Below are 18,245 nucleotides of genomic sequence, written 5' to 3'. Positions count from 1 at the left end.
GGGGAGAACTCTAAACTTTGCTGCTAGAGAACTCTGCTTGCTGCTAGAGAGTGGAAGCCTCAGCATGACGACCCTCAAGAAAGAGGGGAGGCCTAACTACACTATATACTATACAAACAGTTCACCAAGGAGGCTCACAGAGAGCCAACACACTGGTGCCACTGAACAAATAGAGTTCTAAAGAGCGGTGGCCTCAGCATAACGACTCTTAAAACTGAGAGGAGGCTATCTACAGTCTAAGCCAAGGACAGCCCTAATGAGGAGGCTCCAGAGAGCCATACAACTCGATATTGCTATCAAGGTGGAGCTCTGGGGAGTGGAAGCTTCAGCAGGACGACTTTCTAGAACGAGAGGAAGCCTAGCCACAGTCTACCCTAAAGACCTAAAGTTAGAGAGCCATGGAGTCTGGCACCATCTGTCTAGACAGAGCTCTAAAGAGTGGAGGTCTCAGCACAACGAATCTCAAAAATTTCGCAAATTACTCTCTACACTAAGGACAGCTCTAGCAAGGAGGCTCCAGAGGAACCATACAACTGAAGAGCACTATCCAAGTAAAGCTGGCTCTCTAGAATGAGAGGAGGCCTAGCCACACTCTACTCTAAAAAACAGTTAGCCAAGGAGGTTCACAGAAAGCCATACAACTCGATATTGCTAGGCGGAGCTCTGGGGAGTGGAGTGCTCAGCAGGACGACTCTCTAAAACAAAAGGAGACCTAACTAAACCCTAAGTTAAGGATAGCCCTACCAAGGAGGCTCACATAGAGCCCTACAACTCGGTATCGCTATCCAAGTGGAGCTCTTTGGAGTGGAGGCTTCAGCAAGACGACTCTATAGAATGAGAGGAGGCCTAGCAACACTCTATCCTAAAGACAGTTCTACCAAGGAGGCTCACAGAGAGCCATACACCTGTGGTGCCATTGTCTGGATGGAGAAATAGAGAGCAGAGGCCTCAGCATGACAACCCTCTAAAACAAGAGGAGGCCTAACTACACTCTACGCTAAATACAGCCTCACCAAGGATGTACACAGAGAGCCAAACAACTCAATGTCGCTAACTAAGTGGAGCTCTGGGGAGCAGAGGCCTGTGCATGACGACCCTGTAGAACAAGAGAAGGCCTAACTACTCCGTACCCTAAAGACAGCTTTACCAAATAGGCTCACCGAGAGCCATACCTCTCGATGTCACTGTCTATAGCTGAATGATTACTGGAGTCAGAACAAGCTCACTACAGGGAGCAGAGGACCTTGCTCGAAACGTGCCTATAACCAGGAAGGTTTTACTCCATGCTCATCTCAGATGTACAATGGGAACTAACAGAGGGCTAGATACAACCATTATAAAAATGGTAGTATGATTCGGTTTCTAGACTCCAGCACTCTCAGAGGTACTGTACAACAGGAGGTGTTCATGACTCAGGTCAAACAAACCACTTGCTGTTGGGGTTCAGAGACCAGAAGAGCTCTGAGCCTTTCTTGGTTAGTAGACCACAAGGAAGTATACAAGGGGCTAGACAAAATACAAGCTGCAGCATTATAAATGCAACTGAGACTCCAGAATCAAACCAAGCTCTCTCTTAAGGGTTTCAGGAACCCTGCTATTAAGGATTCCACTTACACTCAACCGTGAAGACAATGCCATGAAGAGGAGCCAGCTGAGTGCTAGCTGCGACCGCTTGGAAACAAATGTCTTTGTAGGATCTCAAGATTCCAAAACACTCCCTAAGGTGCCTTACAAAAAGGAAGGTTTCGCAAACTGGGCCGAAAAAGCCATTTCCTGTTAGGTTCTCGAGATTGAAAGAGCTCATCCCAGGCACTGGAGGACCCTACTTCAAAACACGACTCAAGGGTAGGGTTCTGCTCTACAAAGAACGCCTCACAATGAGGTCTTTCAGCCCCCTGGAGAACTAAACGTGCGTGCTCCTTACCCAAACACATAACGCACAAGTCGTGTGTGTCCTCAGTTGTCATCTATGATATGGAGGCGCACACTTCCTGAAATTCTGGGCTGTAGTGTATTCCATAGTGATCACCTTCACACGTACGCAAACAAATAGATCCTGAAGACAAAAGAAACTGATGACTTGTACTACAGGCACCCTCATATACTCACGGTCACACTGGTTGTGACTTCACGGGATTCCACCAGCCAATGACATTGTCGCATTTAGACACATGCTTTAGACACCGATCATGGTAGCGGCGTTCCCCAAAGCTTCCTAAGACGCAGTGCGAGTTCCCATTCCAAAGGGAATATTACATGTAATTTGTTTGTAAAACATAAATTGTTGCCCATTTTATTGGTGCAGAGATGAGTATGTGCATTTTGTAAAACGTTTTCAACTGCTTTTTATCACTTATTAGATGCACCACAATTAAATTGTGTATTGTTACATTGGAACTACTGAACAGACATTCAGAATTTATTTTAAAGTGCAATGTATTAGAAATCAAGCTATAAAATAAAGCTCTGTAAAAAGTTGGACATCATCTATATCATGTAAATAGTTAAGTGCAAAGACTACAAGTGTGGCTGTTGGGACAGGCAATGTTTCGCAACCCTGTTCCTGGAGGCACACAGGGTTGGGAAACACTGGGAAACCCGAGGTTGAGTCTGACCAGTCATAATAATATTTTATTTATAATGCGCTTTTCTCATACCCAAAGCACTAATGTCCTGATCCCACTTTTACTACTACTTGAATTTGGCTCTACTACTAAAATTTGACTCTTTTATTCAGAGCTACTTACAGTGCAGTCAAGTAATGTTTGAAACTGCACCAGTCACAAAAAAACAATTATGATTGGTTAAGATTTACTGCATTACTGCAAGGCTCCAACTCTGTGTTGTTTGGCAACCATTCTGCTAAACATTACTGAAGAATTACATTGCTTGGCAGAAGAGTAATTATTTGCTATCAATAAATTAATAGTTCTTCTAAAATCACTAAACCAGGGCTTCACGGGGCATTAACACACCATGATTTTGTTCCACATATTTTTGTTTGGACACATCATGGAATATGCATGAAAAAAAGGTTTCTAAATGCATTTATAAATCAAAAATCATCATACACATATGAAGAGGCACATCAACTCCAGCTACAAAATGGCCACAAGGGGGCCAGATTCACGAAACATTCTTAAGAATAAAATTCTTCTTAACTGTGAATTTCTTCTTATTTTCTAACTTCAGGGGCCAGATTCACTAAACATTCTTAAGAATAAAATTCTTCTTAACTGCAAATTTCTTCTTATTTTCTAACTTAAGAAAAAAGATAGGAATATTTTGTATTCCCAAAAACTTCTTAAGATAAAATGTAAGAAGTAATATGAAGAAATTCATATTCCCAAAAAGAATCTTCTTAAAATTTATCGTAAATAAGTTCTTAAAGTTAGGATAACCTCCAACCTGTCTTAAATACCCAAAATGTAAGATGAATGAATTAATGAATTTACTGGGTTGTTTCAAATATTAAGCATTACAATAACACTAGCTAGCTAAATATAATATTACCCCATCATGTATAGGAGCAATTGATCGGTGTCACTTTAGAGTACTCGTCCACATTCATGGTACCAGTAGTCCCAGATGAAAAAAAAGTACACTTCCATAATGTACTTCAAGTGCTCTATTTTTACGCACTAATTTTGTACTTAATATACTAAAAATTCTTCTTTAGTACTTCTTAAGATAATGTTAAGAACATCTAAGTGTACTCAACTGTGCTATTTTGAGACACCATGAATATGAACTAAAATGTGCTTTTAACATACTATCTCCGTATTTAAAAAAAAAAAAAAAAAAATTTAGTTACCACTTATAGTACACTGGTGTTCTTTAGTACTTCTTAAGATTATCTATATCTATATCTATATCTATATCTATATATTATCTACAAGTACAAAATTAGTGCGTGAAAATAGAGCACTTTAAGTACATTATGGAAGTGTACTTTTTTTTTCATCTGGGACTACTGGTACCATGAATGTGGACGAGTACTCTAAAGTGACACCGATCAATTGCTCCTATACATGATGCGCTCTCACTAGCTAGAACTACACAGATACAGGACACATTCACTCTAGACCGAGCGCAAAAAGACAGGCTGCAAATGAATGGGAATAATCACTGCATCTTCTTGAGACAGGCTCTTATAAAATAACTATTTTAACTCTCGTCAAGCCAGTTGCAACGAAAATAGTCTGCATACTTATTATGATGACTACGATAATCTGCAAGCAGCTCAAAATGACAGGCTTTGAGGTGTTTTTCATTCAGTGTGTGAATACCTTCAGAAATACATGCCTTTCAATCAAATAACACCAAAGCCTGTCATTTTCTTCATAAGAAAAAAATTAAGACGTTCTTAAGAAAATATTTGAGAACTTAAGATTTTTTCAAGATTTTTACACTTAGGAAAATTCTTACTTACTTCTTAGAGAACCGCTGGGTTGTTTTTTCTAACCAAATGCTGGGTTGAGCCTGTTGGGTCATTTTGTTGGGTTATTTTTCCATGGTTGGGTAGTTTTTTGTGTAACCCAGCCATTGGGTTAGAGGCTGGTTAATCTCACTGACAGTTCAAACAATACACCCTTCCCCACCCGCCCTCTGACGCAACAACCCAGTGGTGGCTTAAATTGCACTATGCTTCCTTGCACTGGTTAGCAGTTGAATACAGAGTTGCATTTAAGGTTTTGCTGTATGTTTATAAAGCCTTGCATGGTCTAGCACCACAGTACATTGCCGATCTCCTTCAACCATATTCTGCAGTGATACACTATATTGCCAAAAGTATTGGGACACCCCTCCAAATCATTGAATTCAGGTGTGCCAATCACTTCCATGGCCACAGGTGTATAAAATCAAGCACCTAGGCATGCAGACTGCTTCTACAAACATTTGTGAAAGAATGGGTCGCTCTCAAGAGCTCAGTGAATTCAAGCGTGGTACCGTGATAGGTTTCCACCTATATAGTAAGTCCATTCATGAAATTTCCTCACTACTAAATATTCCACAGTCAACTGTTAGTGGTATCATAAAGTGGAAGCAGTTGGGAACAACAGCAACTCAGCCACGAAGTGATAGGCCACGTAAAAATCACAGAGTGGGGTCAGCGCATGCTGAGGCGCACAGTGAGCAGAAGTCACCAACTTTCTGCAGAGTCAATAGCTACAGACCTCCAAACTTCATTTGGCCTGAACAGTGTGTAGAGAGCTTCATGGAATGGGTTTCCATGGCCGAGCAGCTGCATCCAAGCCTTACATCACCAAGTGCAATGCAAAGCGTCGGATGCAGTGGTGTAAAGCATGCCGCCACTGGACTCTAGAGCAGTGGAGACGTGTTCTCTGGAGTGACGAATCACGCTTCTCTGTCTGGCAATCCAATGGACAAGTCTGGGTTTGGTGGTTGCCAGGAGAATGGTACTTGCCTGACTGCATTGTGCCAAGTGTAAAGTTTGGTGGAGGGGGGAGTTGTGGTGTGGGGTTGTTTTTCAGGGGTTGGGCTTGGCCCCTTAGTTCCAGTGAAAGGATCTCTTAATGCTTCAGCATACCAAGACATTTTGGACAATTTCATACTCCCAACTTTGTGGGAACAATTTGGCTATGGCCCCTTCCTGTTCCAACATGACTGCGCACCAGTGCACAAAGCAAGGTCCATAAAGACATGGATGAGCGAGTTTGATGTGGAGGAACTTGACTGGCCTGCACAGAGTCCTGACCTCAACCCGATAGAACACCTCTGGGATGAATTAGAGTGGAGACTGCGAGCCAGGCCTTCTCGTCCAACATCAGTGCCTGACCTCACAAATGCACTTCTAGAAGAATGGTCAAAAATTCCCATAAATACACTCCTAAACCTTGTGGAAAGCCTTCCCAGAAGAGTTGAGGCTGTTATAGCTGCAAAGGGTGGGCCAACTCCATATTAAACCCTACGGATTAAGAATGGGATGTCATTAAAAGTTCATGTGCACGTAAAGGCAGGCGTCCCAAAACTTTTGGCAATACAGTGTATCTCTTCGCTCATCAAAGTTGCTTCTCTCTGTTCCTCGTTCCTGTTTGAAAACCAAGGGCGACCAGGCGTTTGTAACTTTGGCCCCCAATTTGTGGAATGCACTTCCATTCTCTGTGAGGTCCTCTACCACATTGTCCACATTTAAATCTAGGTTGAAGACACATCTTTTCTCCCTAGCCTGTGGTGTTGCTTGAGAGGTATAGGGTTTTAGTTGTATGAATCCCATTTGTATTAGTATGACTTGTTGATTGTAAGGCCCTTCTTGTTTTTTTTTTTTTTTTTTTTTTTATCTCTCTCTTGCTATTTTGCTGTTAATTTTAGCTAATTGCAGGTTTTTTCCTGTTCTTTCTTGCTATCTTACTCTGTTAATTTTAGTTTCTGTTACTGTTTTTTTTTTTTTTCCTAATTGTACAGCACTTTGGTTCAACATTTGTTGTTTTTAAATGTGCTTTATAAATAAACTTGACTTGTCATTCTTTTCTGAACTTTTTCACTCATACACATGTACACATTGTTTTAACTATTGCCTATATTTTTGTGCATTCCTGGGTGTTCTTGCTTATTAGTAAATGTTCACCTTTTGATCATTACTGTTGCCTGTGTTGTTACTCAATTAATTCTGTGTGTGATTTTAATTTTCAGTGTATTTTGGGTTCATTTTAGGCCAGCAATATAGACATTTTTAATAAATAGTTGAGTTTAATTAAAACAAACCAGCATTTAACCCAGCCAGTTGGGTAAAAACAACCCAACGCTGGGTTTGTCCAAATTTGACCCAGCATTGAGTCGTTTTTAACCCAGCGAGTGTAGAATTTTAGAGTGTAGAATTCATCTTAAAAATCTTAACTTCTTTCTCAAGAAGATTTTCATGAATCCGGCCCCAGAGCTGAGAAACACTGTAATAGAGTAACTTTGTTATATTTTCTTGAATTTGGTCGAGTGTTACTTTGAACCCTCACAACAGATATGTTGTCATTTACATTGTGTTTTATTTACAGACATTACAACACCCCCTACTGCAGGGGTTCCCTGGCCCTCAAAGTCCACTTTCTTGCAGAGTTTCGCTCCAACCCTATTCAAACATACCTGAAAACTAATCAAAGTCTTCATGATTACTAGAAAATTGTAGGAAGGTGAGTTTAATCAAAGTTTGAGGTAAACTCTGCAGGAAAGTGGATCTCTAGGGCTAGAGTTGAGAATCCCTGCTCTACTGTACTGTCTCTCTTCACCTGTTGCATTAACCTCCGCACATTTTGAATTTGATGTCTGACACAAAATGTGCATGTTTTGGGGGTTCCAGGAACAGGGTTCAGAACCACTGCTTTAGATGTTGGCTACTGTACATCTGACAGCTTAGGCCAGGGCTGCAAAACCCTTTAATTAGGGTTCAGTGTTGGCAAATGCTTTCAATTAAAAGGCAGAATAATGGCCTAATGATCGACAAAAAAAAAAAAAAAATACTTTGGTGATAATTATGAAAAATGTAATTACTATAATACTAATTTATCACTAGAAATGGAATCAAAAGTGTCATGGAATTGAATTCACATAATAATGGGATATTGCAGCCAAGGATACATCTATGCTACCTTTAAAAATCAATCAGATGAAGGTATCTCAGTAGACAGGATGTGATAAAGGATTTGGTTGTGCCTTGTTGCCTTCCTACCTCCGTATGCTGCTTATGGAGGCACCCATTTTTCAGCTTTCAGAAGCAGCCGTTATGTTTATTTAGAATAGAGTTTGTAGAGACTCAGTCTTCTTTTCCTCTTCTGACATACCACCAGTACTCAAATCACAAACATTTGTAAAGTAAGAGTTATACTCTGGTAAAGTACATTACCTTTTCTTTCAGTCTCCTCACAGGCACTACCTCTGTATCCATTTTTACATATACAACTGCACGCTGTCCTGGAGAGCATGGGAACTCCATTATTCATGCAGGGGGCACAGTGACATGGGTTGAAGTTCTCCATATACTCTTCCCATGCCATCTTCAGGTGGGGCAACTTTGTGCGTAGCTGCTTGGCTGCTGTGCTTAAACGTACCAACTCATATATTGGTAAAATCTATGATAGAATCACAATGACCAGAAATAGAGAAGAAATAACTATAAAGAAATTAAACATACTAGCTGAGATTAAACGTCACACAATTACTGTGTGTGTGTCTATATCACTTTGTCTATCTGTGTTTGTGACGCTAATGAAAGGAATATGTTCAGAAAATAGAAGAAAACTAATCTGAGCAGAGAGGAGAGACAACTTTGACACTTTAAAACTGGAGGGTTTTGTAAGAGTGCTTTCTCTCTCAAATCTCCCAAGCAGTGACCGGTGATGGGTGAACAGGAACTGAACACGCTATAATACTGTTTATTCCCGACATTCCAGCTTTCAGTCTGTGTGTTTCTTGGGCACTCAGTCTCTTAAATACATGTTTTTACTTTTGCCTATATTTTGTTCCTTTTCTGTGTTCTTGCTTATCAATAAATTTTTCACCTTTATATTACTGTTGCCTGTGTTGTTACTGTATTGTTTATTCTGTGAGAGTTAAAGTGATTTTAATTTACAACCCATTTAGAGTTAATTTTAGTCATTTAAAAAACAAAAACAAAAAAACAGTTGGATTAAAAATAAAAAAAAAAATCCCAGAACCGCAGGGAGCGGAAAGGGCTTGAATGAAGCATGTTTGGCTCTTGATAAAAATATTAGAGGATTTAGCGCTGAAAGTTCATTACCGTCAATTACCCTGAGTGCTTGTGGTGTGAACTGCTCCATTGTTTTGATGCACTGCTCACTTTAAACTGTCTAGAAATGGTAAAATGGCGCATTTATGTTCTGAGGTCCAGATGGGACCATGCTAGGGTCTGGAACCAGACCGTGGTCCGCCATTTGAATACCACTGGTGTAGTCCATCCTAATCAAATTTCTTAGAACCTGATGGAAAATTATTTAACTAAGGCATATATTTATAGCTTACATTTTAATTAAACTTAGGAAAATGGAACTCAAGGGCCAGAGTTGAGAACCCCTGAACTAAAGTTTGAAACAACTACATGACAAGTATATTAAGTTAGTAAGGCAAATGCACCTCAAACTCAATTAGCGCAGGGTTGTATTTGAGACTCTTCCCCCAATCGCTGTAACTTTTGGCATCTCTGATAGCCAAACTTCCACTGCTGGAGCCTGTGTGTCCGCCCTTCACAAAGCCAAAGAAATCCTCAATAGCACTGTTGGACTGATTACGAACTGTTGAAAATAAAATAATAAAAGATTTATTTTAAAAAGAAATAATAATAAAAGTTTCATTTTAAAAAGTATAAAACCAAAAGAAGAAAAGAAAATGCATAGGGCTCAAAGTTACGTACTCTCATCCATTGTTCCAACTTTTTCACATGATTTTACTTTAGTTGTAGTTTTGACACCTTTTTGTGTCAGGCCCAAAGACATACCAAGGCACTTTCCCATCTGTTGTCCATTTTTTTCTAATAGCAAAAAGAATGTGGTAAGTACAGGTACCAATTAGTTTATCTAACTTGAATAAAGCTAGCTAAATACAGTTCAGTCATTTATTTTCAATACCCTGTCCATTTTTTGTCCGTAGGTTGTATCATTTACTTACCATATTTTTCCATGGCATTCTTGTTCACAACAGCAACATAATCTAGGACTCCACCCATGGTACCCTCTGTGACATAGTGTGTACCATATTCATTGAAGAAATGGGAATATGCACCAAAACTGTACTGATCAGGCAGATCATCCAGAACCCAGAGCATGTCCTCATCCAGAGTTAAGTCTTTGCTTCTCATCTTAAACTGAGCCGTTTGTACTGTTGACAACAGCCTGACAAAGCCCACCTCCTAAACATGCAAAGGAGGCAACATGCAAAAAATGTTGAAAAGCTGATAGCATACAGTTTCCAAGTAGTTATCCAGACTGTATAGTTTTACCATTAAATATCTGCATAGTTCAAAGAAACAAAATAGATATTTAAGAGTGAAACTCGTGCCATTGGTTGAGCCAGTGTTGCTGTGTCCAGCTGGTCGGGATGCTCAAGCAAACAGAAAGCAATGTTTTTTGATAGTGCCAGAGAGTCACAGTGTTTACATTTTCAATTGAAGATACAAATGGTTACAGTGCATTCAGAAAGTATTCAGACTCCTTCATTTTTTTCACATTTTCTTATGTTGCAGCCGTATGATAAAATTCTTTAAAAAAAAAAAAAAAAAATTCCCACATCAATCTACACTCCATACTCTGTAATGAGAAAGCAAAAACCAGAATGGTGATAACTTTGCAAATGTATTAAAAATGAAAAACTGAAATATTACATTGCATAAATATTCAGATCCTTAACTCAGTACTTGAAACACCATTGGCAGTGTGTTTACAGCCTCTAGATTTTTGGGTATGCTGCAACAAGCATTGCACACATGGATTTGGGGATTTTCGGCTGACCCTCTTAAACTCTTTCAGGTTGGATGGGGACCATAAGTGGGCAACCATTTTCATGAATCTCCCGAGATGTTTGATTGATTCTGGGTGGTCCACTCAAGGACATTCACAGAGTCAGCCCTAAGACACTCTTGAATTGTCTTAGTTGTGTGCTTAGGATCATTGCCCTTTTGGAAGTTACACGTTCAGCTCAGTCTTGGTCCTAAGTGTTCTGGACCATATTTTCACTAAGGATACCTGAAATACACCCCTACAGCAGGATGAGACCATCACCTTTGGTTTCCTCCAGATATGATGCTTAATTCGAATTGAAGTTCATTAGACCAGAGAATCTAGTTACTTACAGTCCTTTAGGTGTTTATTTATTTATTTCAAATTCCAAGTAGGCTTTCATGTGTCTTGTCTTGCACTGAAGAGTAGGGTTGGGTATCATTTGAATTTTAGCGATTACGATTTCGAATATATTTACGTTTTGTTGCAGCTGATTTACATGACTAAAGAACACTAACATTTTCCTATGGTTTTAAAAATACCACAGCAAAAACAACTGGACTAACTAATATACTGTAAATTTCAAACATTATTAAAGACAAATAAACAATAATAAAATAAGAACAAATAAACAAATTAGCAATAGCACAAATAAATACAACTGAATAAAAAAAGTTCAGGTACAGAAATTGTAATCAAATGTAAAATGGTTTTCTTTTTAGAAATAATATATAGATTAATCCTTATTAAAGTTATAAAGATCAGTGAGTGATTTTCTTTTTCTTTTGTTCTTTAATTAACATTAATGACACAGATGGCAGCAGGCTTATTCGGGTGCTGTCACTTTAAGAGCTCATGCAGGATCCAATATACTGTTACACATGCATTTTCTTTCTCAACTGTTTACGTTCACTTAAGATATAACTGACACTTTATGAGGATATTTTGACAATTTTATGTGTATTTGTGTGTTCAAGCGCGAGAAGACGTGAAAGAACTCAATTCAGCATTCGTGCATATGACAGGTGATTCTCTTTCGTGTCTTCTTGTGCCTGAAAATGGTTTGAAATCACAATAAAATTCACACACAATCGATAAGCAGAGGTGACCACATGCAACAAGGCCTCAGGAAAGACTAAGACAGACACATAATGCCCACAAAAAGGACTTCTCTCCATTAATTCATAGGCTAAACCTTTCTATGAATGAACATACATATCTCCAAGACATTGTGTGTATTATTACTGTTTTGCATGTCGTCTTTTGTATTGTATACAGTATCATGTCATGTCATGTTTCATATCAAAATGATCCTTTCTTAATTTCATGAATATTGAGCTATGTCACATCTTTATGGGCCCTATCATACACCCGGCGCAATGCAGCGCCAGGCTCGACACTAGGGCTGGGCGATTTTTCCGATTTTTTCGATTAATTCGAATTTAATGTTTTGCCTCAATCTTATTATTTTTTAAATCGAGAAATCGCTATTTTGAATAAAAATGTTAGCAAGCGTTACAATTGGACATGTTGACAATACAGCAATGATAACCGTATTAGGAGAAGAAAATGATCTTTTTGAGCTTTTTTTCTTCTTTTTTTTAACTTGACCGCCGTGTTTTTAGAATGCTGTTTCATGGGTGAGATGCTGCAAAAGACACGAGACACAAGTGCAACACCTAAACATGTCCGCCAAACATAAAAACAATAGGACAAATAGCGCAATGGAATGCAAAAACCTGTAAAACTGTTTGATATTTCATGTTTGCATGATGGTGACAGGCTGAAAGCTGCTGTTTTCTGTTTTTACAAAGCATTTTCTGTTAATAATAGACTATTACTGGTGTTATTTATTGCTATTACTTTTTGGCTAAGAAATATTTAGCATTTTCTTATTTTATATTATTTCTGAGTATATAGGATGTGGTCTACCTGGTCTAAAGTCAATGGAATATTTGTTTTGTTATTTAAAGAGTACGTTAGTAATATGCACCTATATGCGGGTGTACAATGCGCATTCACTCTGCTTATTATACACACAGGGACGCGCAGCAGCACACAAACATGTCAAATATTAAAAATAAAAGGATTACAATGCAAAATATTATTATTGTGTGCATAAGGATAGAAATGTTTTGGTAGTATCTGGCTTGTCCCGTAGATGGTCTGCTCGCGCGCTTTAAAGGGTTAGTTCACCCAAAAATGTCATGGACTTAATGTCATTTATTACTCACCCTCATGTCGTTCCGCACCCGTAAGATCTTAGTTCATCTTCGGAACACAAATTAAGATATTTTTGATTAAATCCGATGGCACAGCGAGGTCTGCATAGACAGCAATGGTACTTCCTCTCTCAAGATCCATAAAGGTACTAAACATATTTAACATATTTAAATCAGTTCATGTGAGTTCAGTGGTTCTACCTTAATATTATAAAGCAACAAGAATATTTGTTTGTGCGCCAAAAAAACAAAATAACGACTTTTTAACAATATCTAGTGATGGCTGATTTCAAAACACTGCTTCGGAGCGTTATGAATCTTTTGAGTTGAATCAGTGATTCGGATCATGTATCAACCCCTATCAACATGAACCCTTTAACCTCGCATACGAGCAGATCCATTTCCTCACTATAGATGCATTCAGTTTTTCCGCTTGCAAATTACGCCTTGTAAATACCGATTCCGCCATGGCGCGAGCGCAACTGGCTTTTAAAGGGAATGGGAGATGAGACTCTGATTGGTTTATTTCACGTTACGCCCAAAACACACCCATTACTCATTAAAAGAATAGGGACAACCCAGTTAGACCATGTGCCAGGCACGCCGACCATTTTTCCTGTCGTTAAACTAGCGGATTCAGTGAAACTAGTGGATTCAGTGGACTAGTGGATTCGGACACGCCCTAAGTGCACTTGCGCCGTGTGCTTTAGACCATGTGCTTAGATCATTAAAATAGGGCCCTATGACTTAAAGGGATAGTTCACACAAAAATGAAAATTATCCCATGATTTACTCACCCTCAAGCCATTCTAAGTGTATATGACTATCTTTTTTTCAGACGAAAACGATCTGAGATATATTTAAAAATAACCTTAGTCCTCCAAGGTTTATAATGGTTGTGAATGGGGGGCCACGTTTTAAAACAAACAAAAAAATGCATCCATCCATAATCAAAGTAATCCATACAGCTCCAGAGGGTTAATAAAGGCCTTTTGAAGTGAAGCAATGCATTTTTGTAAGAAAAAATCTATATTTAAAACTTTATAAATTCAAATAACTAACTTTCGGCGGACAATCGTACACATGCTGTGGACCGTACTCTACTGCAACATCAAGTCCCCGGGCTTCAGGAGAACTTTATCTTTTACCACAATATTCTCCTATTTGAAAAAGCAGCTTGTAATGATATAAAGATGCTGAATAAAATTATTTCAGATGTAAAAATAGACTGAAGAGTTTGTTGGTTCAGTAACATAGTCACGCATAAATAATGCGTAACATAAATGCATGCAGCTCTGGCTTGAATAACAGCACCATTTGGGTGAAAACAGGAAAAACACTTATTTGCCTCTACGGTGCTCATTAAAATTGATTGATTGCTATGGCATTGACAGACAGAGAAACAACGATAAAGCATTCATACTGTGACGAGTGTCTGAGGCTGGGATTGAACTCTGGTCTTCTATTCAACTAAAATGCTCTTTTACCACTTAGCTATTGTGGATGGCAGACAGCAGATGGACCCAAGGGCAGAAGAATCACAGGAGCCTTAGATTTAAAGTTTAAGAATACAACATAAAGGAAGCCGAGCTTCCACAGAAATATACAAGAAACAAAAAGTGGGCAAAAGGCAAACCCAAAGACAAAAAAGACAACACATTCTTGGCAAGGATCATACATGCATTGTAGGCTCAGGACTGAACACAACCAAAGACTTTACATATACAAAGACAGTGCACTTGTATTACTATGAATGGGAGAAAGTGCAACGCGCAATATGGCGGAATTTGTGTGAAGTAAAGTGACTTGTCTTAAAGGGACTTTGGCTGTGGTCACACTGTCAGTCCAAATCCGATTATTTGTGTATCCGATTGGAATCTGAACTTTGTGTATCACATTGTGTATCGCAACTGTTCAGATCTGATTTGTGTGCCCCGTGGTGCTTGTTCGTTTCTGGAATATCTGCATTGGTTTCTATGGCAATGACATTTCGGCAAAAACAACAACAACTGCAAGCGGCAGCGGCAGACCTGTAGGAGGCTGGTATGCGTGGCTTTATTCCATGCTGTCGCCAGTTTCAAAACATGTTTCCATTACCTTGTCATTCTGCTTGTCCAGCACTTTGCAACAACACAACCTTTTTTCTGCAGCAACTTTCAGCATGTTTCTTATAACAACTTCTGACATTTACATTTTACATGGCGTGAGAAAGTCACATAAACCATGCGAAATCCAATTATAACAGTCGGACTGAAACGGATTTCCAGAGAATCGATTTGAATTGGATTTCAAACCACATATGAATGTAGCTCTAAACAGATTAGTAAAAATCACATTTCATGTGATTTTTTGCCATTCACACTTGCTAAATCTGATCGGATTTTAATCAGATATGCACAAAAATTGGATTTGGACTGACAGTGTGAATAGGTCTTTTGACACAACTGAATGAAAGAAGCAGGCTTAAATTAGTCAAAAGCACAGATGATGCTAAAAAACTAATAAGCAGCAACACAATGAATTCTACAGCAGTGGGGCCACTTAGTGGCTGAGAGAGACATTACAAGGCAAAAGTGTCAACACCAGCTAGTGGTTAGGAGAGTCATTACAAGCAGCCTTACATATTCATTTTGTCCTTTGGGTCAGGGGGCAAGGTTCCATCCAGATCCAACTCCTCCCACTTTACATATCCCTAAACCTACCCGTTTCCATCCCCTGATCTCTAAACCTACCCATCTCCACCCCCTGGATCTGGATCCAACTCCTCCCACTTTACTTACCTGTCTCCACCCCCTAGATCCTGGAGCTTGTGTTCTGCAGTGAGTAGCTACTGCAAAATACCAAACTGTATTCTGGAAATCCCCAACTAACGACTGCCCAAGTCTATAAGTGACTTTTTGAAAAGAACAAACTGTTTATAATATGCAGACTTGGCAACACTGGTACATGGTGACAATAAAGAGGGTTGAGTTAATATTTATTATCCAAAACGTATTACTTTACCTTATTGCTGTATTGTGATATATTGCTGACAAACTTGTATTCGTCACTAACTTCCCGACCAACTTCCACAAATGAGACTCTCAACGATGTACCAAAGTTGGAGGATTCTTCTGTCTGTCTTGCTCTGAGAAAGCTAACAGCATCCTCATAATAATCTGATGCTTCCTCAGTAGTTGCTTGTGCCTGGAAAGGACAAAAGCATAGTCAGTGGTGCTTCTCAATTAGAAGGTTGCATCCTAGTTAGGCTGTGTCCTTCTTTACCCAGTCCTTCTGAGGCTAGAGTACTCCTCAGCAATAAATGCAATAATGAGACAGTCTAGCAAGTCCGCATGGCTGCATCACTAAAGTTTCTGACTCTGCGGTCATGGCATGAAAATACTCTTAAAATTAATTTTGGTAAAATACTTTATAATAAAAATAATTTGGGTTAGTAGTTTAAGAATCAGCCATTGAAAACCCGATATTGGTTGACCAATAATCTAGAGAAGAATCAGAGTTTAAAAACATGAACATTTAAAGGATTAGTCCACTTTCAAGTGTATTACTGCCCTCCAAAGGTCAAAGTTTGAACTAATTGTTATATACTTGCACTAGCATATTGTAAATGACAATTTAGTTCAAACTTTGACCTGTGGAGGGCAGTAATACACTTAGCAGTGTCTATACTGCCGGAATTCTAATAGAGAAGAAGAAGAAGAGAGCTAGTTCAAGACTAGCGTCTATGGTTAAAACGTATATAATTTTTTATTTTTTTTAGAAAATGACCGATCGTTTTGCTAGATAAGACCCTTATTCCTCGTCTGGTATCATTTAAAGCCCTTTGAAGCTGCACCGAAACTGTAATTTTGACCTTCAACCGTTTGGGGCCAATTGAAGTACACTATAAGGAGAATAATCCTGGAATGTTTTCATCAAAAACCTTAATTTCTTTTCGATTGAAGAAAGAAAGACATGGACATCTTGGATGACATGGGGGTGAGTAAATTACCAGGAAATTTTTATTTGAAAGTGGACTAATCCTTTAACACAGTAGTTATTTGTTTACAGTCTGAACCAAGTCAGTGGCCTTAACGCATAAAACATGACAAGAAAATATGAAAAAGGTTTAGTGTCTTTGTTGTTTCTCCTTCCATTATATCCCTGAAGAAATATGTCAAAACAGTAGTGTTCATTCTGTTTATTTATTGTAGAAGGTTGCATTTTGCTTAAAGCTAAGTTTGGGATAAATTATCTACCCCAATCTTAAGTCGCACGGGTATATTTGTAGCAATAGCCAACAAAACATTGTACGGGTCAAAATTATCAATTTTTCTTATATGCCAAAATTCATTAGGATATTAAGTAAATATCATGTTCCATGAAGATATTTTGTAAATTTCCTACCGTAAATACATCAAAAATGTATTTTTGTGAGTGGATATGCATTGCTAAGGACTTCATTTGGACAACTTTAAAGGCGATTTTCTCAATATTTAGATTTTTTTGCACCCATAGATTCCAGATTTTCAAATAGTTGTATCTTGGCCAAATATTCAGCTTTCAGATGATATATAAATCTCAATTTCAAAAAATTGGTTTCTGGTTTTGTGGTCCAGGGTCACATATTATTAAAGGATTAGTTCACTTTCAAATGAAAATTAGGCCAAGCTTTACAACATACGAAGAAAGTGTAAAACTTAAAAAGCTTACGCTACGTCCTACGCCTTCCCTATTCAACTTACGGAAAAAACTGTAACTGACGCGACACCAGTTTACACTTTCTTCGTAACTTAAATATGTAAGGCGGTCTGGCGGAACCTAGATATTTACTTCATAACTGTAAAATATGGATATTTTTTTTACACAAACGCATCGCTTCGCTTCCGAAGGCGTTTATTAACCCCCTGGAGCCGTGCGGAGTACACGTTTATGATGGATGGATGTGGATGGAAGCACTTTCTTCAGCTCATACTCGTGAACTCTTTTCACTGCCATTTTAAAGCTCAGATGCATCAGGATATTTATTAATATTTCTCAGATTGTGTTCATCAGAAAGAATAAAGTCATATACACCTAGGATGGCTTGAGGGTGAGTAAAGCTTGGGTAATTTTCATTTGAAAGTGAACTAATTCTTTAAATAGTCCATATGCTTCATGCTACTGTAAGCCTTCGGAAACCATAAAACAGGTCTATGTGAAGAACCGGTTCATTTATCAATGATTAATCACAAAAACAACAACAACAACAAAAAAAAAAAAACTAACCCTAACCCTGGGATAATATAATACATATAAAATATGAATGGGAAATAAACATTAAAAGCAATGAAGTTCTTTTCTGTCAAGAACCAGATATATTAGAGCATACCATTATTTGATATGAGAGGAAGTTGTATGGTTTCCGGTAATACTTTTCAGCATCATCATAACTGAGGTGTTCACAGAAAGGATCATATGTGAGTTTCCGCCACTCTCCATTATAGATGTATTCACAAACACCTCCAAAGTATCTTGGGTCCAGAACATGATTCATAAAAGCACCAGTTATAGCATTATATCTGAGGGAATTAAACAAAAATAA

The 18,245-nt window shown here is 38.5% G+C and overlaps 1 protein-coding gene across 1 annotated transcript in view; it reads right to left on the bottom strand.

Annotated features, from left to right (window-relative positions):
- c8a (complement component 8, alpha polypeptide) overlaps window positions 1–18,245 on the bottom strand; it is a 24,092-nt gene that overhangs the window by 3,904 nt on the left and 1,943 nt on the right. Inside the window, exons 5-10 of the mRNA XM_051882917.1 lie at window positions 18,033–18,222; window positions 15,686–15,868; window positions 9,634–9,874; window positions 9,380–9,496; window positions 9,103–9,260; window positions 7,856–8,081 (exon numbers count right to left, since the gene is read on the bottom strand). Coding sequence (XP_051738877.1) covers window positions 7,856–8,081; window positions 9,103–9,260; window positions 9,380–9,496; window positions 9,634–9,874; window positions 15,686–15,868; window positions 18,033–18,222 — 1,115 coding nt within the window. The remainder of the gene's footprint in view (window positions 1–7,855; window positions 8,082–9,102; window positions 9,261–9,379; window positions 9,497–9,633; window positions 9,875–15,685; window positions 15,869–18,032; window positions 18,223–18,245) is intronic.

The sequence above is a fragment of the Ctenopharyngodon idella genome, chromosome 2 (assembly GCF_019924925.1).
Source record: "Ctenopharyngodon idella isolate HZGC_01 chromosome 2, HZGC01, whole genome shotgun sequence".
NCBI classification, from domain to species: Eukaryota; Metazoa; Chordata; class Actinopteri; order Cypriniformes; family Xenocyprididae; genus Ctenopharyngodon; species Ctenopharyngodon idella.
The sequence above is the reverse complement of the archived record's forward strand: the minus strand, read 5'-3'. Positions and strand labels throughout refer to the sequence as shown.